Source organism: Myotis davidii, unplaced genomic scaffold, assembly GCF_000327345.1.
Source record: "Myotis davidii unplaced genomic scaffold, ASM32734v1 scaffold1439, whole genome shotgun sequence".
NCBI classification, from domain to species: domain Eukaryota; kingdom Metazoa; phylum Chordata; class Mammalia; order Chiroptera; family Vespertilionidae; genus Myotis; species Myotis davidii.
This window is the reverse complement of record NW_006292342.1, coordinates 721,932-746,717: the sequence shown is the minus strand read 5'-3', so window position 1 is coordinate 746,717 and position 24,786 is coordinate 721,932. Positions and strand designations below refer to the sequence as shown.

The 24,786-nt window shown below is 48.3% G+C and overlaps 1 protein-coding gene across 4 annotated transcripts in view; it reads right to left on the bottom strand.

The window, feature by feature from the left end:
* Positions 1–7,462: 7,462 nt before the first annotated feature.
* Positions 7,463–24,786, bottom strand: part of ILF3 (interleukin enhancer binding factor 3) — a 20,414-nt gene continuing 3,090 nt past the window's right edge. The window contains exons 4-19 of one of the 4 annotated variants that reach the window (XM_006765771.2): positions 22,192–22,339; positions 20,738–20,829; positions 20,254–20,349; positions 19,490–19,601; positions 18,970–19,067; positions 18,287–18,398; positions 18,077–18,187; positions 17,550–17,749; positions 17,023–17,190; positions 16,448–16,573; positions 16,165–16,341; positions 15,912–16,065; positions 15,714–15,767; positions 12,017–12,376; positions 11,237–11,365; positions 7,463–10,851 (exon numbers count right to left, since the gene is read on the bottom strand). In XM_006765771.2, coding sequence (XP_006765834.1) covers positions 10,715–10,851; positions 11,237–11,365; positions 12,017–12,376; positions 15,714–15,767; positions 15,912–16,065; positions 16,165–16,341; positions 16,448–16,573; positions 17,023–17,190; positions 17,550–17,749; positions 18,077–18,187; positions 18,287–18,398; positions 18,970–19,067; positions 19,490–19,601; positions 20,254–20,349; positions 20,738–20,829; positions 22,192–22,339 — 2,274 coding nt within the window. In that variant the 3' untranslated portion in view covers positions 7,463–10,714. Of the gene's footprint in view, positions 10,852–11,236; positions 11,366–12,016; positions 12,377–13,640; positions 15,288–15,713; positions 15,768–15,911; positions 16,066–16,164; positions 16,342–16,447; positions 16,574–17,022; positions 17,191–17,549; positions 17,750–18,076; positions 18,188–18,286; positions 18,399–18,969; positions 19,068–19,489; positions 19,602–20,253; positions 20,350–20,737; positions 20,830–22,191; positions 22,340–24,786 lie in introns of those variants that run through there. The other 3 variants (XM_015565333.1, XM_015565334.1, XM_006765772.2) reach the window with 3 other exon arrangements.

The window sequence follows — 24,786 nt, the reverse complement described above, 5'->3', positions numbered from 1 at the left end:
AGAGATCACAGCCCTGACTGGTTTGGCTCAGTGGATAGAGCCTCGGCCTGAGGACTGAAAGGTCCCGGGTTCGATTCCAGTCAAGGGCATGTACCTTGGTTGTGGGTACATCCCCAGTGGGCATGTGCAGGTGGCAGCTGATTGATGTTTCTCTCTCACCGATGTTTCTAACTCTCTATCCCTTTCCCTCTCCCTTCCTCTCTGTAAAAAATCAATAAAATATATATTTTTAAAAATAAATAAAAATAAAGAGATTATCCTTACCACTGATAATCAATAAATGGCGTATAATAAACATAAAAAATATAAAAAGAGATAACATATTCCCACATGGTTAAATATGTATAGAGGCCCAGTGCACGAATTCGTAGATTTGTCCAAACATTTCAAAACCTATGACTTACTCCAAAATAAGTTTCATAATAGTTTTTTAAAAAATTCAGTAGCAAAAAGGAGGTATGGGAGAAACTTCTGGTTGTCCCCCAACATTTATTACACTAATAAAATTACATTATACCAGCCAAAACCGGTTTGGCTCAGTGGATAGAGCGTTGGCCTGCGGACTGAAGGGTCCCAGGTTCAATTCCGGTCAAGGGCATGTACCTGGGTTGTGAGCACATCCCCAGTAGGGAGTGTGCAGGAGGCAGCTGATCGATGTTTCTCTCTCATCGATGTTTCTAACTCTCTATCCCTCTCCCTTCCTCTCTGTAAAAAATCAATAAAATATATTTTAAAAAATTACATAATACCACACCTAGTCCCTGTGACTTGCTTTATGTTCTATACAATTGTGTCTTTAAGATACATTCATGTTTTATGTTGTTGTGGTTCATTCGTTTCTTCTGCAAATCAATGTACCATATGTATTGATATAAATATACTAAAGTGTGCTTATTCATTCTCCAGTCAATAGACTTGTGGACTTTTCAATGTTTGTTTTTATTTTTAGTTTGTTTGTCTTTATCATTATAAACAGTGTTGCTGTGAGCATTTGTGTACACATCTCCTTCTATACTGCTGCAAAAATTCTAGGAACAGAATTCCAGGACCCTAGAATGCTTGGAGAGTCAACATTACAAGGCAGGACCACTTGTTTTCAAGAAATTACACCAACTGACACCCACACAAGCAGTGTAGGAGCTCCCTTGTGCTTTCAGACTCTTGTATTTTCAGAACTTAAAAAAAAAATTATTGATTTTCTTAGAGAGAGAAACATGAATTTGTTGTTCCTCCTCTTTATCCATTCATGGTTGATTCTTATATGTGCAACCTTGGCATATAGGGGATGATGCTCTAACCAACTTAACTACCAGGCCAGAGCCAGAAACGCTTACATTTTGACAATCAGGTTTGTGTGAAATGGCATCTCATTGGGGTTTTAATTTGTGTTTCCATGATTCCTACTGAGATTGAACATTTTTTCATTTTTATTTTATTTTATTATTTATTTTTTAATATATTTTTATTGATTTCAGAGAGGAAGGGAGAGGGAGAGAGATAGAAATATCAATGATGAGAGAGAATCATTGATTGGCTGTCTCCTGCACAGCCTCTACAGGGGATTGAGCCTGCAATCCAGGCATGTGCGCTTGACTGGAATCAAACCCGGGACCTTCGTGTTGAAATTTACTGCTGTGTTGCTGACAGTTACCTGAAAGAGAAGTTGGAGTGTTTCACTGGGCTGGAAAAAGTTTAGCTAAATCAGAAAGCAGGCAAATTAAGTTTATTCTACATATATAAAAGGCTAAGTTGATTCTCGCGTGCATGATACATATAAAGCTCTCGCAGGCGCCAGTTGCACGCGTGTTCCCATCTGTCATTGTCGATCATGAATTTGGTTGACACTCCTATTATAGAGAAAGGACGAATAGCAATATTAAAATATTTCTTCTAATTCCCTTTCAATGTGCACGAATCCATGCACTGGGCCATTAGTAATGTTATAAAATCCCATCAAATGTCCTCTATCAGGTTCTGACATTTGCACCTGCACCAGCTTGTAGTGGATGGACGTGCTTATTTCCCCACAGCCTCTCCAACACAATTTCAACTGCTTTCTTGACAGAACTGTGGTGACTCCATGTCATTTGTTGTTGTTGTCAAGCCTCTCCTGCGGATATTTGTTCCATTGCTTTGCATAGAGTGGAAGGGAGGGGTGGAGGGAGAAGGAGGAAGGAGAGAGAGCGAGAGACATTGACTGGCCTACACCCCACAGGAGTGGGGAGCACACTACTACCCAGGTATGTGCCCTTGACCAGGAGTTGAACCCAAGACACTTTGGTCTGTGGGTGGGTGCTCTAATCACTTAACAACACCAGCCAGGGCTTCATGTAATTCTTAATGTGCATTTCTCTTATTCTCAGTGAGGTTTGGGTTCCCAGTGAGGTTTGGAATCTATTCTTCATTCCCACCTTTTAAAAAAAATATTTTAAACTTGATTTTTAGAAAGGGAGAGGGAATGAGAGAAATCTTGATATGAGATAGTTGCCTAGTGCACACCCCCTACCATGGATGGAGCCTGAAACCCAGCATATACCCTGACCAGGAATCAAACTGGCAACCTTTTGTGCACGGGAAAAAGCCCAACCAACTGAGCCACACTGGCCAGGGCCACTCCTACCTTCTTGAAAGCCTGTCTTCCTACAGCTTTTTTGGTCTCATTCTCCTAATTTTCAAGTTAGTTTTAGTTCATATAAATAATAATAATAATAATAATAATAATAACAATAATACGATGATGATTAACAGCCAACACCAATGGAGTAGGTGTCAGTGTGTGCCAGGTGTCTGCTACGCTCTACCCTATCATTGCATCATTTGACCTTCTAAGTACAATGATGTGGGTATTACTTTCATACCCATTTTATGAATGAAGAAAATGAGGCAGAGTCATTTACTGGCTTGCTCATGGTCACATGGCCAAAAATTAAGGAACAGGAATTGAAATCGAGTCCTGTGTGAGCCCTGTGAAGTCAACCTCTTATACAACTTCTTTTTCTGTAGGAGAAGGCAGTATTAGGGATTGTAGGACAGAGAATGGTGGAAAGGATACAGCCAGGAAAACCTGAGAGGGAGGATTTAGGGTCTGACACTTAGAAGTCAGGGGACTTACCAAAACCGGTTTGGCTCAATGGATAGAGCGTCGGCCTGCAGACTGAAAGGTCCCAGGTTCGATGCCGGTCAAGGGCATGTACCTGGGTTGCGGGCACATCCTCAGTAGGAGATGTGCAGGAGGCAGCTGATCCATGTTTCTCTCTCATGGATGTTTCTAACTCTATCCTTCTCCCTTCCTCTCTGTAAAAAATCAATAAAATATATTAAAAAAAAAAAGAAGTCAGGGGACTGACTGGTGATTGCCATTCTCTGAGTTTGTTTCTTAATCTTTAAATGGGGACAGAGCCCTGGCCAGTTTTGCTCAGTAGATAGAGTGTTGCTTTGCAGATTGAAGGGTCTTGGTTTCGATTCCAGTCACGGTCCATGTACCTTGGTTGCAGGCTCAATCCTTAGCCCTGGTTGGGGGACGTGTGAGAGGTGACCAATTGATGTGTCTCTCTCATTGATGATTCTTTCTGTCTTTCCCCATCCCTTCCACTCTCTAAAAATCAATGGGAAAATATCCTAGGATGAGGTTTAAGAAAGAAAGGAGGAGGGGCAGAGGGGTCATTATGAAGTAGGGCTTAGCACACAGTAAATGTCCAAATATATGCACGAATATATATGCAATAAATATTATGGAGCACCCACTCTATGTCAGACACTGTTCTCACTGCTGGCAGCATAGCAGTGAATAAGCAGACAAAAATTCGTGCTCTGACCCAGCTGGTATTGCTCAATGGTTGAGCATCAACCTATGAACCAGGAAGTCATGGTTCAGAAACAAAAATTATATATTTACCAGAGGCCTGGGGCATGAAAATTCATGCAATGGAGGGGGGGTCCCTCATCCCGGCCTCCCCCATCTCACAGTCCGGGAGCCCTCAGGGGCAGGAGGTGACCCGGCGATCAGGGGAAGGCAACGGCCCATCACACCTCTGCTGCTTCCACTGCCAGCAGCACAAGCCTCGGGCGGCCCTGGGCGGCTAAGGGCTGAGGGGACTGGGGGACTCCGGAGGCATGTGTGTGGCTGCCTGCTGCCTTGGCAGAGCTGAGGGGACTGGGCACCGCCATCTTTGAGGATGGGGCAGTCAATTAGCATATTCCCTCCTTATTGGCTGTGGGCACTGCCATCTTTGAGGATGGGGCAGTCAATTAGCATATTCCCTCTTTATTAGATAGGATTATCCATGCCCAGCAGGGACAAGCAAAAAAATTATTAATGCATATCATGTCTTATGTGGTGAGGAGTGCTGAAGAATAAAGAGCAGGGAAGGAGAGGAGTTGGAAGGTGAATTTAAATAGGGTTGGCCTGGCCAGCATGGCTCAGTGGTTGAACATTGACCTATGAACCAATTCCCGGTCAGGGCACATGCCTGAGTTTGGGGCTCAATCCCCAGTAGAGGGTGTGCAGGAGACAGCCAATCAATGATTCGCTCTCATCATTGATGTTTCTCTCTCTCCCTCCCTCTCTGAAATCAACAAAAAAAATTTTTTAAAAATATACTTATTGCCCTAACTGGTTTGGCTCAGTGGATAGAGCGTTGGCCTGCAGACTCAAGGGTCCCAGGTTCGATTCCAGTTAAGGGCATGTACATTGGCTACTTCCTGCATGCCCCCTACTGGGGATCAAGCCTACAATCCAGGCAAGTACCTTTAACCAGAATCAAATCTGGGACCGTTCAGTTCACAGGCCAATGCTCGAACCACTCAGCAAACCAGCTAGGGCAATAAAAAATAATTTTAAAAATTTCTTAAGCCCTAACCAGCTTGACTCAGTGGATAAAGCGTCAGCCTGAGGACTCAAGAGTCCCAGGTTCGATTCCGGTCAAGGCATGTACCTTGGTTGCAGGCACATCCCCAGTAGGAAGTGTTCAGGAGGCAGCTGATCGATGTTTCTCTCTCATCAATGTTTCTAACTCTCTATCCCTCTCCCTTCCTCTCTGTAAAAAATCAATAAAGTATATTAAAAAATTTTTCTTAAAATAAAAAAAAAATAGAATGGTCAGGATCAGACTCACTGAAATGATGACATTTAAGGCCTGAAAGACATGAGAAAGGATCCATGATGGGAACTAAGAGCATTCACGCAGTGGAAATAATGAGCAAAGTCCTCGCGGTGGGAATGTGCCTGGATGGTTTGTGGCGCATGGGGTAGGTTAGTGTGGCTGGAGGGAATGAGGGAAGGAGCAGATGAGGGGCTGGAGGTCAAAAGAGAGGTCCCCCAAGTCCTCTAGTTTGCTCTGAGAACTTTGGCTTTTATCTGAGCTAGAAGGGTGGGATGTGGAGCGAGGCGATCTCTTTCTATCACCAAGAGGTAAAGTAGGGTGTGGAAGTGGGGTGTAGCCGAGGTTCAGTGGCATCGAGGTTTCTGTGCCGTTCAGTGGGGGAGGGCTAGGGGTGCCCTGAGGTCTCCCCTTGAGGAAGTGCCGGGAAGGAGACTTCAGCACGCTGGACAGCGCCTGCACGTTGCTTGGAGACCAGGAAAGCGGCCTAGATCGGGGTGGAGCATGCGAAGGCGCCCTATTAGAAGCTGTGCTCATGGCCCTTGTGGAAGCTGCAGCTGCGTCCATACAGCTGCTGTGGTCAGAAGGAGTACAGAGGGAGTTTTCCTTGGTCGCTGTTCCGTCCATAACTGATCTGCAACATTTCAGGAAAACAGTTCAAAAAAACAAGCGGTGACTGTGACCACCCTATGGGAAAGTGGCAGGGCGGGGCCTAGGAAAGGTCCTATTAAAATTGCTTGTGATGACACAGAGGGGGCGTCACTGGGCAGGGCCTGTGGAAGGCTTCTATTGGGACTGGGGCTGTTGATTGGGCATGGAAGAGGCGGGTGGTGTGTACCACGCGGGACTAGGGGTGTGTTTGCAGAAGTGGGGCTATGGCTGGTTTTCGCGCCCAAGAGGAGGCCCGCGCATCATCACAGATGCATAATCAGGATTATAGGGGCTCTCAGATCCCCCAATTTCTTCCCCGAGGAGTCCCTCAAATTGGGTACTAGGTGGTTGGACTTAAGAAGCGGGTACTTTGATGTCCCAGGACTCATAAATGCAGGAGTTAGATTTCTGGACATGGAATGCAGAATCCCTGAACTCTGAAATGGGCTTTTCAGATACCGCTAACGTTCAAACAGCGGTCCCAGGTTTATCCATCTGGGGGTGGGGGGCACAACTGATGTTTTTCCCCGCCCCCTCCCCAAACCCAGCTGCCAAGAGGCTCAGTTTAGGTGTCAGCTTCTTGGGAGACAATGGGAAGACCACGGACAGGACCTGGAACCTTTGGGTAATGACCTTGCGGCCACGCCCTAGCCATTCCTGCGTGTGTCCCCCTCCCCCCACAGTGAGGGGAAGAACCGGGAGCCTGGGCCCCTCCCTTCCCTATATCCCCGAGGCGAGGCAATGCCCCTCCCTTGCCAGGCCATTCTGCTAGTCTGGGGCATTGTTTTAACCTATCTTGGGTCTGTGAGCTCTTCCTTTACCGAGTCCAGTGGACTCTGCCAACTAAGTCCCCCTGAAACTCACAGCTTGGATGTTCCAGAACTCAAGCCTCATTCCTGGTCTGTTGCCCTCATTCTCACTTCTCCCACACACCTATTCTCTGTCCAAGTCAAAAGGACTACTCTGAAGCTTGACTTAACCTGGGGGTCTTCCCAGTTCAGAATCCTTCCATAGCTCTCAATTATTGTCAGGATAAAGGTGAGAATTCCTCTGGCTGGCTGGCAAGGGATTGCACTGGGTGCCCCTCGCTAACCTAGCAACATTTCTATCTTTTTGCAATCAAAAAGCTTCACCCACCTTGTCAGAGGCCGGTCCATCCTTGCTGCTTGACACAGTTGCTGCAGGAAAGAAACATCTGCACAGCAAATGTTTCAAGGGACCTGGCGTATACTGTTCTTGATGTTGCTCCCCTTAGCGCTATGTGGTTTAACCAAGGTCACCTCTCCGAGAAAGGTTGTTTCCCCAGGTAGGGATTTTTCCCTGAAGTTAGAGAGGGGATAAAACCCCTTAACTAAGTGCCAGGCGGGTATTTAATCACTTTAACTACAATCATGATTAAGCTACATAATCTTTACTCCCTGGAATGGAGATAAGAAACGCCCTAACCTTTGCAATAGAAATTGACAGGATTAAAATCAACTGGTATAAATCCCTCCCCCACACACCCATGGTCTCAGTTCAAGCATCCTGTCTCACTTGAAACACAAAAAGCCTTCCCTGACCCTTCCTGCCCATATGGAACAGGGTCTTCTTGGTGCCTAGAAGCACCATGAGGGCAGGGACCAACTCTGCCACCGAAGTTCCAGTACCCAGTGCAGGAGTGATCCATAAACCAACATCCAATAAACACATGTTGAGTGAATCAAACAATGAACACAGTAAGTTTCCATTTATTCCGGAATGGGTTAAAATAAGCATCTGGGCCAAAAAGGCTTGCAGCAAAGAGCACACAGCCAGCATGGGGCTCACATCAGGAGACTGAATCTCAGCAGACAGCCCAGCTGTACAGGGCCAGGCCTCAGGGCCAGAGCAGTCCCTCCTGACCACACAAGAATGGTCAACGGGCCAAGGGAGCCAAATGCTCTGCCAGGGTAGTTGGGCAGCTAGGTGGTAACTTTCAGGTCAGACTGGAACCTAGCCCAGAGGGACATGAGGCCCAGTGACTGCCAATCTAGAGAGGAGGAATCCTGGATCTGTATCCTATTACTACTCAGAGGTCCCCTTTGGTCCCAAGTCACCAATCCCCACCAACCCCCATGCCATCAATCCAAAATTTTGGAAAGCCCCTCCCCCCCCACCTCCCTTAAAACACGTTGGCCCACCATACCCGTGTCCATCTGTCCCACCAGTGGTTTGGTCTCCTTTCCTGAGCCCTCTGGAGTGTTTTGTCCAGTCCCAGAGCACTGACACCCCCGCCCCCCCAGTCTATTCACCAAGCACCCTGTCTGATCAACTCGCTGAATAAGCATGTGGGTTGCTGGTCCTTCCTGCTTATGTTCCTGGTGATCTTTGCTGGTGACTGAAAGATGCATGACACTGTCCTCCAGCAATATATGGGTCAAAGCATCTCACCCATAGGCCAAGTCTGTTGCCCACTATGGCCCTGACTGATGAGTTGGAGCAGCAGCTCAGTGAGGGCCTTCTCTAGGCTGGCTTCCTGGGCTTGGAGGGCAACAGGCCTGGGAAGGCCTTGGTCAGCTTTGAGTGGGTGATGTCCCAGCAAGGCCTTCATGCTTAAGTTGGGTTCACATCTTCCTGAGCCCAGCCTCCTGGAGTAGCAGGTCCTGAGGGCTGGGATATTGCAGTTGGCCTCAGGCATCACTGGGCTATCAGCACCAATGAGGTCCCCAAGTCGCATTAAGGTGCCAAGGGATCTGGACTCATGAGCTGTCCCCTCAGGACAGATACCCACTGTGTTGCAATGCTGCTGCTGGCTCAGTGTTGTCCAGACCTGACCATGGTGATCCTGGCTGTAGCTGAAGCTCCCAGGGTTGTGCCAGCAGCCCAGTGGGTGAGACCTTCACCCAACCCTATTGTGGGCTGCAAAGTGTCTCCCAAAAGATATGTCCAATCCTAACCACTGACGCCTGTGAATGTGACTGACTGTAGGTACAGGGTCTCTGTAGATACAAGGATCTTGAAATAGTATCATCCTGGACTAGAGTGGGCACTAATTCCAATGATTTGTGTCTAAGAAAGAGGAAGATTTGAGACACAGACTCATATTCATACATTGGAATATGGTAGTGGTCTCTGTTTGGGAGACCAATGTGAGGAGACCTGTGTTGACAAGAAAGGTCCGGAGTTTGAAGGCATTTGGCAGTTGGGGCCAAGGGGCTCCTCCCTTTGGATTTCTGAGTGATGTAGACTCTGTCCAAAGCCTGTATCCTGTCATCACAAACACAAGGTCCCAAAGATGTCACATGGGTCTTTATCCCAGCCCCTGCACACGTCTGGGAGAGGAGCTGGGGTGGGTATCCACCCTCAAGCCTGTCTCCTCTCTCCACTCGTACACATACTTTAGGCATTTCAGGCTGACCAAAATATTCACAGTTGGCCACCTCTTGATGGACTTCACAGGGCCCCTCTCCCCGACCTGGACCTCTTGGTATCTAGGACCTCCTCTGCTGCAGCAGAGGGCAAACATTTCCCAATGTTTTCTTTTTTAATGCAGAATACCTTTTATCACCTCTCCAAGAAAGCAAGTCTTCATCCTTTGAAGGCACACTGGAGTTTCTGCCCCGGCTGAGTAATCCTGCATCAAGAATGGGTTGCACTTCTCCCAGTAGCCATGGTTAACAAGCACGGGAGGACAAAGAGCTTAGGCCGTGAACAGTGCCAGAGTCTGAGAGGGTGAAGAGGCAGCAAGTCGACAGGAGTCCCTGCAGAGGGCAGTCAGGCCCTGTCTGCCCACAGGGCTCTTCCCAGACAAGCCACCCCGAGTTGAGAAGGGCTGCTCAGGGGAGGTTTCCTCCACCTCCACACTGATGTCTAAGTGTAGAATGTTCTGCAGCATTGGCTTCTAACCACTATGTGACAATGTCTCCCAAGCACTACAAAACTGCCTGCGATTGAGAACAGTACTCCAGAGAAACCCACTGAAAAGCCCACCTGTGTGCGCTGTGAAATTCTCAGTAGGGGTGCCACAGAACGCCACCCCAAATAGATGGTTCCATCTGGGGGTGCCTCAGTCAAATTTCAACCAGGCTTTTTCAAATTAGGTTCTATGTACCAAACTTAATCCATGGTGACTTCAAATTGCACTTACACTACATCCAGAATTCATGGAGCATAAAACAAAGCATGCTCAATTGTGGGAGCATGGGCCGCTAGGCTGCTATGCAGACACTCGTGGCTGTGGAGTTCGCTGGGACATAGGGGCTACAAGATTCTAGCTAACTGGTTGCTGGCCCTGACCAACTCAGTCAAGATGTCATAAGCCTGGAGGTAGCCACTATACCCTCTTTGGTGAACAGGGACCATCCTGCCACATGCACTCCACTTTCCAGTGCTGGAAACAGAGCGGAGGAACCTAAACCTGTCCACTGCACTCATGGAGGGTCAGACACCCAGGCCTACAACAGCGCAGTTTTTTTTTCTTTTTTTATTTGTCTACATTCAGTTGAATTCAAATGTACTGCCTGAATGATCCAGACATACAAAACCCCCACTCTATCCCACTGTTTTTTAAAATAAAATCTTCACTTATAAAACTGAAACACTAAAGCATTAAAATACAGAAAGCTCGTTTAACTCACTTCACAAAAGCATTAACAGATGAGGTATCCCTTCTGTAACTATTTCAAGACAAACTGAGTTAACACTAACACCAATTGTAAATAGACAGAGGGATACTGAACTGTAAGAACTCAGAAAACTCTACTCTGACAAAGTTGTAATGGCAACTAACAAACCACTGAAGATGTGGAGTCCCAAACACGGCTAAATATGGGTCACAGAACGGGTCACAAAGTGACCAGCTGCACCTCACAACACAGCAACGTGGACAGGGTAGGGCAAGAGGACCCAGAGGGGCCGCAGACATGTTAACTGTGATGCATAAAACTGAATCTTACAACGAGGAGGGGTAAGTGCAGAAGGTACAAATCTTCACCCTCAGGGCTTTATCTGTACTGGTAGTTCATGCTGTGGTCTGCGTTCCTGCCGTAGCCTCCCTGTGATGACTGGTAAGAGCTGGGAGGGCCGCAGTAATTCTGGCTGGACCCCGGGGAGTTGTAGTTCGATTGTGATGAGTAGCCTCCTGAGTGAAAGAGGGGGTGGGGATCAGCCCAGTCACAGAGGTGTCAGCAGTGGAAGCTCTAACTGGGGCTAAGCACCAGGCTCTTGTGTGGCTCTCCGTATTGCCAGCATTTCTTCATGGAGGTGGCAAAATTTAGGGTTTAATTCCTGGACCCCTGGTTCTAAAAGCCAAGAAACTAAAGGCATGCCTACGTTGGTGCTTGCATAGAGCCCCATATGCCCCGTCTCCTGCTTTCTGTTCCTGCCCCACACAGAAGCCAAAAGGCAGCTGTCACTGTGGCCCCGCCCAGGCTATCTGCCCAAGCCAGGCCACACCCACCCTCACAGCCTCTGCCTCTGTGAGGACCCCCCTCCCCATGCTATGCCACCTGCTGCTCCAGGCCCACCTTGTTTGCCTTGGTACGAGGAGCCGCCCCCAGAACCTCCTCCGTAGCCCCCATGTGACCCTGGGTTGTACGACGACCCGCCTGAGCCGTAGCTGTTCCCGCCGCTTCGGCCTCCGCTACCACTGTAGTCTGGGAAAGAGAAGACAGTGTGGTTAAAGGGCCTTGTGCTGCAGCCCTGGATGTGGCAGACCTTTGGCCAAGACCCTGGACTCTTGCAAATTCCCGTCTTGACTGCTTAGATTTGGCACAGGTCAGTCTCACCATGAACTGCTTGGGGCTGGCTGGAATCCCACAAGGTCACCATGCCCTGGATTGTCCTGATCACCACATTCTGAAGCCAAGTTCCATCCCACTTTCCCACCTGCTCCTCCAACCTGTTTCCCAGCAGTTCAGTAATTGCAGAGCTAGCCCAAGTCCTGGCCCCTGCTACTGGGTGTCCCATCACAAACTACGGTACTCCTACCCTTTCCCAATGGGGCCACTGACACAGTGCAGCCCACCGGTTCTGTACATGAGGTGGAGGGAGAGATGGAGCACAGAGTTACTCACGCTCTTATAGGGGCTGGATGCTCCACAGGTCACCTCGAAGTGGCTGGCCCAGACTCAGGCTCCACCCTGTGCCCCAGTCTCAACCCACAGCCTCAGGGGCTTTAGCCTGGGGGCCGCTGCCTCCAAGTCTGTCCCAATGCCCACCCTGAGGCCAATGTCTCCAACTTCCTTCCAGCCCCCAGCCAGAGGTGGGACAGTGTTGAGCTTTTGGGGGACTGGATGCCAACTCACTGAATTTGCTCTCGTAGCTGTAGTCGGAGCCGCCCCCGCCCCCGGGGGAGCTGTAGGAGTTGGAGTAGTAGTTGCCTTGGCCGTGACTATAGCCTTTCTGCTTGCCCTGCGGGGGGCCATAGTTGCTGTACTGGCTCTGGTTGTAGGACTGCTGCTGGCCTGGGTGGGGCTGGTAGCCTGAGCCGTAGGAGGGTTTCTGCTGGCCCCCGTGTGGCTGTTTCTTCCCGGCATGTTTCGGGGGCACTGGGGAGCTGTAGTTGTCACCTTGGTAGTAGGAGCCGTAGCCGGAGGAGCCACCACCGCCCCCGCCGCCGCCACTGCCAGCATTCCCAGAATGCCCTCCATTGCTGTAGAACTGACCTAAACAGGAAGGCATCCAGTCAGGTGGAGGCTCAGGTTATCGGAGTGGGAACAGAGGGGTAGGGAGGGAAGGTCGAAGCTGTGGGTCCTGAAGGCTGACCCAGGAGCCTGCTGCTCAGGTGGGGGCAGAGTGAGAGGCAGGAGAGCAAGGAGCAGCAGCTCCAGTCCCTAAAGCAGCCTGGTCTGGGCTGGCCCAGCCTTCAGCTCCACTCACCCATTAGCTGATGACAATGGATCTTTGCCAAGCAGCGGCACGGCAGCACGCTGAGAGCAGCTTTTGCAGCGGATGTCAACGTTACAATGAGATGGGCTCCGAGTGCAGGATGACATTCACAACTAGCTGACTGCTACCCAGATGTCCCCAACGATGACAGGAAAAGCAAAGCCCAGAGAAGCAACCAGCCCTCCCCTGCTGTGCTGGGAAGAGGCTTGGCAGTCACAGGCTTGGGTGACCCTAGGAAATGCTCTTTAACGAGGTCCCTGACATTGGTGTCATTCTTGGAAGAAAAACTGCTCTGACCTAGTTCCAGAAGAACCAGGAATGGAAACTTAAGCCAAATGTCCTGGGACTCCTCCGATGGTACTTATGCAAACACATGACTTAGGAGCAATTCCACAGCCTCCAGGTGAAAGAAGACTAAGGCTGGGACCAGAAGATCCAAGTGGTCCCCCAGAGGGCACCTCATTGTTCCCAGCACAGCTGCTGGGCTCAGGCAGGACTGAGCAGCAGGACTGAAAAGCGTGCAGCAAGCCGCCACATTCTCAGGCTCAAGGGCAGAGAATGTCACAGAGAGCTCCCCGACTTCTGGTCATTAGGCAAGGATCCCCCAGAACACTGTTTGTCAAGATATGGCTCCCAAAAGACACTCAAGTGGACCTGTGGGAGATGGATCAGCTAAGGCGCGGGGAACAGGGAGAAGATGGGTCCTGTGGGTTGCTGTCCATCTGGCTGGGCAGTGTCCAGTGCTCCCGCAGGGGCAGTGGAGCTCCTGGGTTCCTAGAGCAGGTAGGCCTGGGTGTGCTTTTGCTGGTTAGTTCTGCCTCTGTCCACAGATGGTTGAGGCTGGTGCTTGGTCAGCCTGGCTATGCCCAGTGTAGGTAGGAGAGGGAGGGGACGCTGCCACGCAACCTGTCCCGTTCCATGTAAGGGTCTCTCATCTTTTGGGTGAATTTGGGAGTCCTCACCAGCCTTCCACCCACTGAAGATGTGCACCCCACAGTGGTGTGCCTTGGGTTGTTTGAACAGCAATTTAGATAGAACTGATCTCTGCTATGGGTTTATTTTCTTCAGGTGGGCAGTCTCCACCCTATACCAACACCCCCATCACAAAGCCAAGGACAAGGATGTGTCCCACAATGCAAGAGAGCAAACACAAGGAGGCCAGGACAGGAGGTCCTCTTCAAGTCCCCCCTTAGAACTCTGTCACATCAGCTGACCCTCGGGCTACACTGAGTGCCTGCCTCCTCACCCCCTCCACAAGCACAGGAATGAATGAAGACGCCAAGTAGTTAGGGCTTGTTACTTTAACATGTATTGATTTAAAAAAAAAAAAAAAGGAGAGGGGAAGTTTTCAACGTCATTCAGGATAACTATTTCCTGGTATAAAAAGACATTATTCTCAAACAATTAACTTTCTAAAAAAAAAATACATCATGCAAAGTTTTAAAAAGTTTCACTGAATGTTTCAAACCTCTGGGAACAAATTATGCAGTAACCGTTTTGACCAGTTTTTGCCTGAATAAACGCAAAATCTTGCAAGTCAACACAGGCAGGCTTTGCTGCAAAAAAGAACTGCTGACCAGAGATAAAACCAGATTTGTTTCCAGGGACTCCCACCAGGAAATGGGGGCCTGAGTAAAGAGCCCGACCGCCTCTGTGTGCCTCTCCACACAGGGAGAAGCCACAACTTCAAGCCTGTACGTTAAGGTAAGAAGGGTGGAAGCTTCCAGGGCTTGTCGCAGCTGTGCGCCCAGCAGTGCAGGCCCTACTGAGGTAAAATTTTCACCGGAGAATTGAGCTACACATTAGGCTCTTTCCGTTTGATTATTTTTAAAACTCCATTTAAGAAAATTCTAGAATTCCATTCATTTGCAACTGTAATCAGGACTTGCAAAATTCTGCATTATTGATCCCTTAAGCCTGTCTATTTCTTGCACTAAATGATGGAAGCACAGTTTTGATACCTTTGAGAGTTCACCTCTAGCTAAACCAGCCACAGAATGTCGCATCCCCAATCACCCACCAGAGCATTTACAAGAGGCAGGAAAGGTTAACTTTGCACAATATACAATTCCCCAATGTTCCCATTGTTTTACATGCTTATAAAAAAAAAAAGAAGAAAGAAAGAAAGAAAAGAAAAAAAAGTCGGTTGCTCTGGATTCAGATGTGGTGAAATAGTTTTCAGCACTATCAAAGGCATCAACCAGATTTGGGAATTTGTTAAAAGGTTAAAAATTCATACAAAACCTGCTGTAAATTAAGACAAAGGTAGATTAAAATGCATCATTATCTGTCTCTTAAATAAAGTAATGCTTTCCATAAAAAGCAAAGGTGGGCTTTTGCCTTGATGCTGACCAACGCTGGCTCTAGAATTCTGTGCAATTCTGCACAAAAAATGCATTCTCTGAAAATTGTTTTCCACTTATTGTTAACTTCAATATGACCAAGTTCAAAGGCAAATCACGATAAAAACTGCCATTGTCTTAAATTCTGCAGGCTAAGAGTTTCAGACAAGCTGCGGTGACAAGCCACGGTTGAGAAACCCAGTGAAGCACAGGGGCACAGCACGGACACTTTAGGTTTTGGAGTTCGAGAAAATTGGAGTAAAAAGTTGATTTTGTGTGCAATACTTTTAGATGCTCTAGGAAGACCCAAAATCATGATAGCCGTAGCAGTCTGTGAAAAAGTCACCTACAAAAGGGGGAGACAGAGCAGAGAAAAAAAATTAGAATTCTTTTGAAAAATGGCACAGAGCGCCACATTTGAAATTCATGTTTTAGATTTCTCTGCTCCTGTAACCCCCCAATGAAGGCTCCTTCTCAAGACAAGAGCTGTGCATTGTCAGGAAAAGTATATTCACAGATTGGTGCTTCGTTCACATGGCTTAAAGCAGAGAAATTTAAAATTTTTTACTTTTAAGGTACTTTCAAGTCATACAGTGTGTGTGTTAACATTTACAGAGTAAATCCCACTTTTGCAGGATGGGGAGGGTGGGGGCCTTGAGGACCACCTGATCTAATCACCAAGGATGGGCGTGGGCCACCCTGACCTAACTCAGGCATGGGAGCTACACTGCAGCTTCTTCCCAAACTCAGACCAAGAGAAATACACACTTACTGTAGCCAGCTGTTGCTGAGTTGCCTCCATACCCATAGCTGCCATACCCAGCGCCTAGAAAGGAACCAACAGGGTTATCAGGGCTGGAGGCGGGTCTCCTTCTGCATCTGCCTCACCCAGCATCTCAGCTCAACCCTAGGGGCCCCACACACCCGAGAGAGCAAGACAGGCCCACGGGTATGGGACAAGGTTCCTCACCAGCATTCATGTAGTTTCCATGGTTGGCGCCACCAAATCCTCTTCCTCTACCCCGACCACGGATGCTCCCTCCTCTTCCCCGCCCTCGAAGGTTTGGGGGTGGGGGCACTTCGTTGTGCATGGGGCCTCCCATGCCAAAACCAGGGTTATGTGGCTGGACAGGAAAGAACAGACAAGTTACATTTGCCTCATTTTCAGATCACAGAAGAATTCATGCCAAGCTGAAGAGATGGCAGGGGCAGCCAGTTGTTACCTTAGCAGCAAATTTCAGTCCACCTCTGACAGGCACAGGTGCTCTCTTCTTCTTATTGGCTTCCAGGGAGAGAGGGGCATCAGGGAATAGCTTTTCTAGCGCAGCAAGGGCAGCATGTGCTTTTGCCACCTTTTTATTTGAGCCAGCACCTTGAAACTTCTGTCCATCTACCTCAACCTGAAAGAACAGACATGTGTCAGGGGTGATCCAAAACCTCCCACTGGGGCAAGGGGACTCTCCACAGATCCCAGGCCTCCACAGGAACTGCTCCAGGATCACTCACCTCCATCACAAAGCGCTTGTCATGGCTGCCGCCAGTCTCTGAGATGAGCTCATACTTGAGGCCACGCCTCTTCTCATTAAGTTCCATGACGGGGTTCTTGCCATGTTTGGTCAGAATCGGCCCCTGCTGTTTTATGTTCTCAGGGAAAAAGGAAAAAAACAACAACACACAAACCCAACACACTCAGCCAAGGGCTGTCCAACACGTGCTGAATAGCCACTACTGCATCACAGCCCTCCACTCCATGTACCCTGCTGGCCCACACCCCCCTCACCTCTGAAAATCACCTGTGAGCTTCCCAGCAATAAGATGACCTCCACCTGCACCCTCTTCTGGGAAATGGCCTATCATTGACTGAGGGTCACCCCAGTACATCCCTGAGTGCTAAGTCAACATCAGCAAAGCCTTCTGGGTAGTAGCTCAAAGGCTCACATCCAGTTCCCCCTATAGGTTCCCAGACTGGAAGGTGACTCCTTTTCGAGAAAATGAGGAGGACCAGCAACCATCCAGGTTCACAGGACACAAGGCTGCCTGCACCACTCTGTTGTGCTATCCAGCGCCCACCAGGGGCTCACCTCGGTAGTGGGATCCGCAGTAAAGGCAGCAGTGGGGGTGGAAGCGGCTTCTACTACAGGTGGAGGGGCCATGACAGCTGGCTTGGCCTCAGTTTCCTCAGCTGAGTCCTCCCCCTTACTGGAGTCTCTGCCTTCAGCACCAGTAGGCAAGCCCATGTCCTGTAACACCTGGGAGGGAGATCCGCAAGGCCCCTGTGAGGGATGGGGCTCAGCACTGGGACACTCTAAATCAGAAGCTCCGAGGGTGGAACCCAGGAATTTGCAGGGTGTTGCTTCCTTTAGCCCCCCACATGCCCAACCATGTGCGGACACCTTCTGCCTGTCAGCCATGCTGACAAAGGCATTCTTGCCACATGTGATTTGACAAACATTAAAAAACCTAACCATTTCATTGTTTGTATACCCTCCCTAAGCCTCATAGTATTTGCAGCTAGGAGACGACAGGTATGAAAAAATCCTAGATGAACAAAGTGCTTTTGCTGTCTAAAGGAAAAGCATACGTTGGATAATGCCACCAGCTATCGTACCTTAACAGCCACATGCAGCTTGGCAGTCTTTTTGGATGGTCCGGAGGCCTCGAATGAGCTGCCATCGACTTCCACAGACATGGTGAAGATGGGGGCATGGACCGGCCCCGCCTGGGAAACCAGTTTATACTGCAGCCCGGGCTTCAGCTGGTTCAGCCTCATCAGGGCATTCATAGCCTGGGGAGGCTCTGCCTTCTCCTCTAGAGAAAGACCACCAACATCACTCTGGAACATCAGTCAGTTCTGAACCGGGGAGGGGATCACTTCTGATATGGGCTTTTGTAACGGGATATGATAGATTGGGCAGCTACAAGGCCTTGTCTATGCTGTTCCCAGGTACACGCCACTACTGGGGTCACCAGTAGGGGCACCCCCCCCACTTGTATTCTGTACCCATATGATATACTTAACCATTTTAAAGATGTCTTAAACATGTCTGAAAACATTCAGATGTCTCCCTACGTTGTGGTTAACCTTAAATGGAGACAGATGGAGGATAAAAAAGGCCTAGGGACAAATGCCTGTACCTTTCTTCTGAATCTTCTTCTTCTTTTTGCTGGGAGACTTTTCCTCTCCATCCTCCTCCATTGGGCGTTTCATTGGCGTAATGGCGTAGGTGGTACTGGGGGGGATTTGAACTGAGAGAGATCAGGACAGAAGTAGTTAAGAGACTAGTCTGGTGCTCTGTGAGGGGCTCACAAGGCTGCTGCCCAACCTGGAACCCTTGGCAGACTTACCCGTGTAGTCCACTGGGTTTTCATTCTTTGGTTTCTTGGGCATCTTAGAAGGCAGAGGGTCCATACCCAGGACTTTATGCAGCTGTCCAAATGCAGCAAGTCGCAGAGCATGCTGGAAAAGGGGAAGAGGAACAGGAACCTGACTCAGCCGCCCTGTGTGCCTGGCCAAGGTGTGTACGCTTGCTAATGCCTTCTGGAAGGGGCAGGAGCTGAGGGGTTGCTAATGTCTCCCCTAAAATAGCAAGGGGTCCCCCAACAGCCAGGGGAGGGCCTGCCTTCCAGGACCCAGCCTTGCTGTGGGGGAAGGCCAGCCTGTGACCACCCGCCTCAAGAGGAATACAGGAGACCCCAATCTGGGGACTGGTTGCCACACGGAGCCACGTGGTGGGCCTGCAAGGGAAGGACCCCTGGAAAAATCTAAATAGCAAACACATATCCCCACTGAACTCGGTGTCTGAAAACAACACTCGAGCAGGCTGAGGAGCAGGCTACAACCACGCGTGGCACCAGGGGAAAGAAGCAGCCCAGATTGGGGCGCCCTGTATCAGGCACAATCCCTTCGCCTTCAGTCCCAACTTGAGCCTACTGTCCAGTGGCGACCCTGAGAATACCCAGTAATGGAACTAGAAGTCAGTGATTACAGACTGGGTAAGGGCTCACGGTGGCAATGGCGATGACTATACCTGCGCACTCTGTGTGATATCTTCCCGTTGCTGTCTGTCTAGATGCCCAATAGCATCAGTGGCTTCTTTTTCACAAGGGTCATAAATGCCAGAACCATCTGAAGGCAGGAAACAAGGAAGATATGCAGAGGATTATCCTTTAGTGTCTCGGAAGAGTTGTACTGGCTGAGGGAACCAGATGCGTTACCCCCCGCGCCCCATCCACACCCAGCTCTGGAAAACACGCTGAGCTCGGTGACCCACTCAGCATCCAGCCCATGAGAGAAATAATCCACATGTGTCTCAGAGCAAGGAGCTCACATGGGAGTGGGTCACCAGTGCCCCGGATCCGCCCTGAGTCACAGCTGCGGAGCCGGCACAGGGCTGGATATGATGGTGCAAGAGGGTAGTCACATGCTTTAGCCCTATGGGGACATGGAGCTGCTGCTGCCCTAACCCGGTCAGGGGACCCGCCAGGAAGTGGCCTCAGGGCCTTGATCCCTGTCCTTTTCCTGTAACTTGCAAAGCACAAGGCCCCAACCTGGCATCACGATGCCTGACGCCAGGCACTCCAGCACTCTCCGCAGGGCCTCGCCAGCACCCATGGGTCTGTTGGCTGTGCCGATGGACTTTTCACAGAGAAGCTCAAGGGGCTGAAAGGCAAGAGGGATAGTTAGCCCATGTCCAGGGGTGGGGGGGTGGGGGGGGTTGGCCAATGCTTGAGGAGCTGTCACTGTGTATATGTGAGGAGGGGTTGGCATGGAAAGTCACAGGCATTCAAGTTCACAAGTCAGGGCTAAGCCAAAGATAGGACTTGTAGATCAGGGCTCAGCCAACTTTTCCTTAAAGGGCCAGACATTCAATCTTTTCAGCCACATTGGCCATGAAGCCAAGCTAAAGCTATTTTGTAGGTACTTATATTTAAAATTATAAAAACATCCTTAAGTATGTGCTGTAAAACAGGCAGCTGGCCAGAACTGGCCTGTAGGCCCATTTGCTGACTGCTTGCCAAGAGTAGCCACAAAGGCTTCAGCTTCATCATGGAGCCAAGCATGTCACAGTATGTGCTAGCACCCTCCCTAGGCTAAGCTGTATATCTCCTCAACAGTGATGGGGGTCCTGGTCTCACTTTCACCTTACACCCAGAATGTGGCATACAGCAGTTGCTAAACAAGCAGCTAGGATGGGGACACATCAGCCATACCCAAAGGGCCACTCTAGCCAGATACCAGAAGATATTCCTGGCTATGGAAGAAGGTCCCTGGTACACAATCCCCAGATGGCCATAGCTAGAAGGTGCCTTACCCATCCTCTTAGAGGACCCCAGGTGGGCACTCGGGTGCACAGGTCCCTCAGGACCCGGATGACAATAACACAAGACTTCAGCCCATTGGCTCTGGCCTAGAGGAACAAAGCACAGGCTCTTTACACAAGGCACCTACCAGAACACAAGGCAAACATGAACAACACAAGTGTCAGGGTGCTACTTTGTCCAGGGTAAAGGATGAACATTCACAACCATCAAGTGTGTGGTTGGCAGTGATGCCACTGTGTGGACGATAATAATGTTACTCTTGGCACAAAGCAGCAGCAACCCGCCTACTCAGTCACAAGCCTCCTTGGGGGATTGTCAATTGGTCTATGCGTGCTGCATTAGCAACTGCATGCCTGCAGGTGCTAAACTCTGCACGGCACTGGTCAACATTACTGAAACTTTACAGTGCAAGTTAGCCACGTTAAAACTTAGGAATTCTCTACCAAAAGACAAATAGAAGAACAAAATGCAAACCTGGAACCACTTGGCGTGTCGGAGGGACGCCAAGGCAGCAAGGCATTTCTGCCTGTCCAGGACGTCCGGGGGGTCGTTGACTGATAGCGTTTCTATTCATGGATGGAATAAGAAGACAAGGCACAGTTTGACCAAGGGGTTTCTGTCAGGTGGAAAGGGGATGTGGCAGCTTCCTAAAGAGCAGTGGAGGTTCCCAGAATCTCAAGTCATCTCTACCCTGGCGCAGGGAAGGAGAAGCCTGAGTGTGTCAACTCTGCCCAGAGAGGAAATTGCAAAAATTGGAGGCCCCTCCAAAAAAAACAAAAACAAAAACGAAAATACAAGTGGGAAGTTACTCTACAAGGAATAATCCCATAGGGGAGGGAATAGATAGGTGGATCCTATCTTCTAATAGACTGTTACCATGCTTCCTCCCCGGTATCTCCCAATAAATTAGCTGTATTAAAATTTTCAATAGAGAAAAAAACCACATACACAAAAAAGCCCTACAAAAAAACAAAAACAAAAACAAAACAGTGGTGGGTGGGAGTCGAAATGAACTCCCTCTCTGCTTCCCACAACAGCCATCCCAAGGCATCTGCCGCAAAGGGGACCACCTCCACCCACCAGGCAGGACTGCCCTAGCCCCAGCCCTTGACAGAGAGAGTCCTGTTGGTCAAAGGTCCAGCTTCCCTAAACTGATAAACTAAAAGGGCTTTGGTAGTTGGATTCAGGTATCAGAACCAAAGGTAATCAAAGAACAGCAACAAGGGTGCTAAGTGTGAGCCCATGCTGCAGCAAAACTGGTGTGTTTGTAGTTCTGCCGTGTGTGTATCAGGGATTTGGATAAGGCCTGTTCCCTTAATTTGTGGTGTGATGTTTGTGATTAAAAAAAATTCACACAAGAGGGAAGCCCTGGGAGGACTGAGTTGTGAAAGCATTATTAGTGTCTGAGCTTTTGTTTTTTGAAAAAAATCACACAACTGTTTAACTTTGTATCAGCTCTTTGCATTTCAATTACTGAGCTGATCAAAGCAGCCAATGGAAGGAAGACAAACGAAGAAGCCCTCAGTTCTGCTGCACCACAAGCTGCTAGTACAACTCCATCATGATGTTTACGCAGAAGCCATATGGCTGTCTCCCGTAATTTAAAAAAACTGTAACATCACCCTGGACATACTTTTTCAAGGCCACACAAGAGAATGGCTCAATAGAAAAGCCAACTGTAACATGATAGCATTCAAGGATTAAGACAAACCAAAATGGTGCAATCCTCTGAAAAGTGCTACTCACTTTTAGTGCAACTGTTCGATCAAACTCCCCAGTACCAAAACAGGAGATGTGATCTCAGAGTAAAAGTGGGCAAAGCTACACCAGTATCCTTTTATCAACCGAGTCTAAAACTGAATAGCACATTTGAGTAGTGAGGGAACACCAAGTTTCCAAAGTCCTGCTGGCCTTCTGAGCCTCCCTACCTCCAGCTAATACTTTCTCCATTTCTTCTCTGACAACGGGGGATGTCAGGTGGATAGTCAGGGACAATGGAGGCTCTTTTGTATTTTTTATCACTATCGCAGCATCATCGACAGATTGGAGTATTTCGTACTTATCTTCTGTAACAGCCTAAAAAAAGAAAATGCAATTTTCAAAATACTTTCTCAAGGGAATCCACACTTCTAGTTAGCCCCACTGGTTGTTGCAGAAAACAGGCCAATATCTTGGGGTGTGATGGACAACAGGCCCTTCATCTAGGGGGTCAGGACCTCCCTCTAATTGGCAAGGTCTATGGCTATTTTCCAGTCCTTCATAGACAAAGATGTCATTTTTCACAGGAAGCTTCATAATGCAACATGCAAGAGTTTAGGGCCTGAGAGCGTGAATCCTCCTTCTGTCATTTGCTAGTTGCGTGACTTTAGACAAATCACTTAATCTCATTATGACTCTTATTTCTAGCCCTGGCAGGTGTGATTCTGTTGGTTGGGCGTTGTCCTGTGCACTGAAAGGTTGCTGAGTCGATTCCTGGGTCAGGGCACATTGATGTTTCTCTCTCTCTAAAAAAATCAATTAATAAGTCTTAAAAAACTCCCAAAACATTGTGGCTTCTAATTTGTAAAATGACTTAATGACTTGACCTACACCACAAGGTTGCAGGAGGCTTAAACTGGACTCTGGATGGAAAGCTCAGCACGCAGCACAAAGTGAGCATCTGGGAACTGCTATTTCCACACCAGGATGAGCAGCCACCAATGTGTGGAGTGAAAATGATGTGCAGTAAAATAGTTTGTCATGCGGTGCATATTAAAGCACGTACTCACTGCAAATGCATGTCTATAAGGATCGTTACAATGGTCTGACTTCTGTTTTTTTTAATACCAGTTTACATGCCTTGTTGAAGGAAAGTCAAGCTTTTATTATTTTTTAAAGGGAAACAAAGTAAGTTTCAAATGTAGGGAAGACAACTGTACTTCCAAAACTCTAAACTGGGGGTTTTGCTCCTCCGCAGTACTGGCCTTCAGCCGGATCATTCTGAGAGTGGGGCTGTCTTGTGCACTTTAGGGTGAGGAGCAGCATCCCGCCACCCTCTGCCCAACAGATGCCAGTAGCACACTACTCTTCACACTGTGACAACCAAAACTGTCCCCAGAAACTACCATATGTCTCCTGGGTGTGTGTGTGCAAGTTTGCCCGTCAAAACGAAAACAACAACAAACCCACTCATCTGGAGATGAGACAGGAGGAGGAGCAGACTTGAAGTATGAAAGTGATTCCACCCAAGGTTTCTGGCTTTGAAGATGAGGGAAGCCTCAGTAATGGAATACAGCAGGGGCCTGTAGGTGCTGGGAATGACCCTCGGCTAACACAGCCAGCAAGAAGGCAAGAAACTTAGTCCCACCACTACAAGGAACTGAATTATGTCAACAACCTGAATGAACAGGGTAGTTTCTCCTCTACAGCCTGATTTTGGCCCACAGAGACCTACACAGGACTTCTGACCTCCAGAACTGAAAGCTAATATATCTGTGTTGTTTTAAACAAAAACAAACAAACAAACAAACACAAAAAAGCCACAACCCACCAATCTAAATAGATAAAAATGTAGTTTATTTGCATCTTTCTCTAAAACCCACTCTTTATATATATAAAAAAGTTGTCTTTCTGCTCAGTTGGTTGAGCATCTTCCCATGCACTGAAGGTAATGCTGGTTCACATCAATGTTTCCCTTTCACATTGATGTCTCTCTCTCCCCACCCTCTAAAACATCAATAAGGAATTTTAAAAAAAAGTCCTTCCTTCAGAAACATTTTCATCAGCTTAATTTTCTTCAATTAATATGCTTTTAATAGACAAGGATAAAATTAACTTAAAATTACTTACTATTAAAACAGAAAAGCTAGGGTTTCATCTTAAATAGCACCCCAGAACTACCTATTGTAGTGCATTAGCTTCACATTTCAATTCTGCCCTTTGTCCTGAATCCCAGATTGTCAGTCACAAGGGACAGATTGCAACCAACTGATGTTCCCTCTCACATCAATGCGTCCTCCCACCCCCACCCCCAATCAGTAAGCATATCCTCAAGTAAGAATATTTTTAAAAAAGTGAATGGTATTTCTAAGGAATGAGTTTTACTTCTTTTGTTTTTGCTAATCCTGTCATTAAATCCAGGAGGCAGCTGGTTGCAGTGATGTGTGGAGGTTCTGAAGCCCCAGAAATCAGCAGCTAGGGGTGCCGGTGTCTGTTACTCTTCCCAAATACCTTGTTGATAAAGCCCTATCTACAAGGAGCATTGTGAAGATGAAATGACACATGTAAAATGTATGCCTGGCCCTGGGAGGGTGGCTCGGTTGGTTGGAGTGTTACCTTCTATACCAAATGATTGTGGGTTTGTTTCCTAGTCATTTGTAAGTTGTGGATTCCATCCCCTGTAGAGACACATGCAGGAGGCAACCAACTGGTGTTTGTCTCCCTTTTCCTCTCTCTCTAAAAATCAAAAACATGCCCTGAGGTGAGGATTAAGGAAAAAATAGGATCTGATTTTTAAAAAGGTTTTGATGATGTCAAAATTTAGA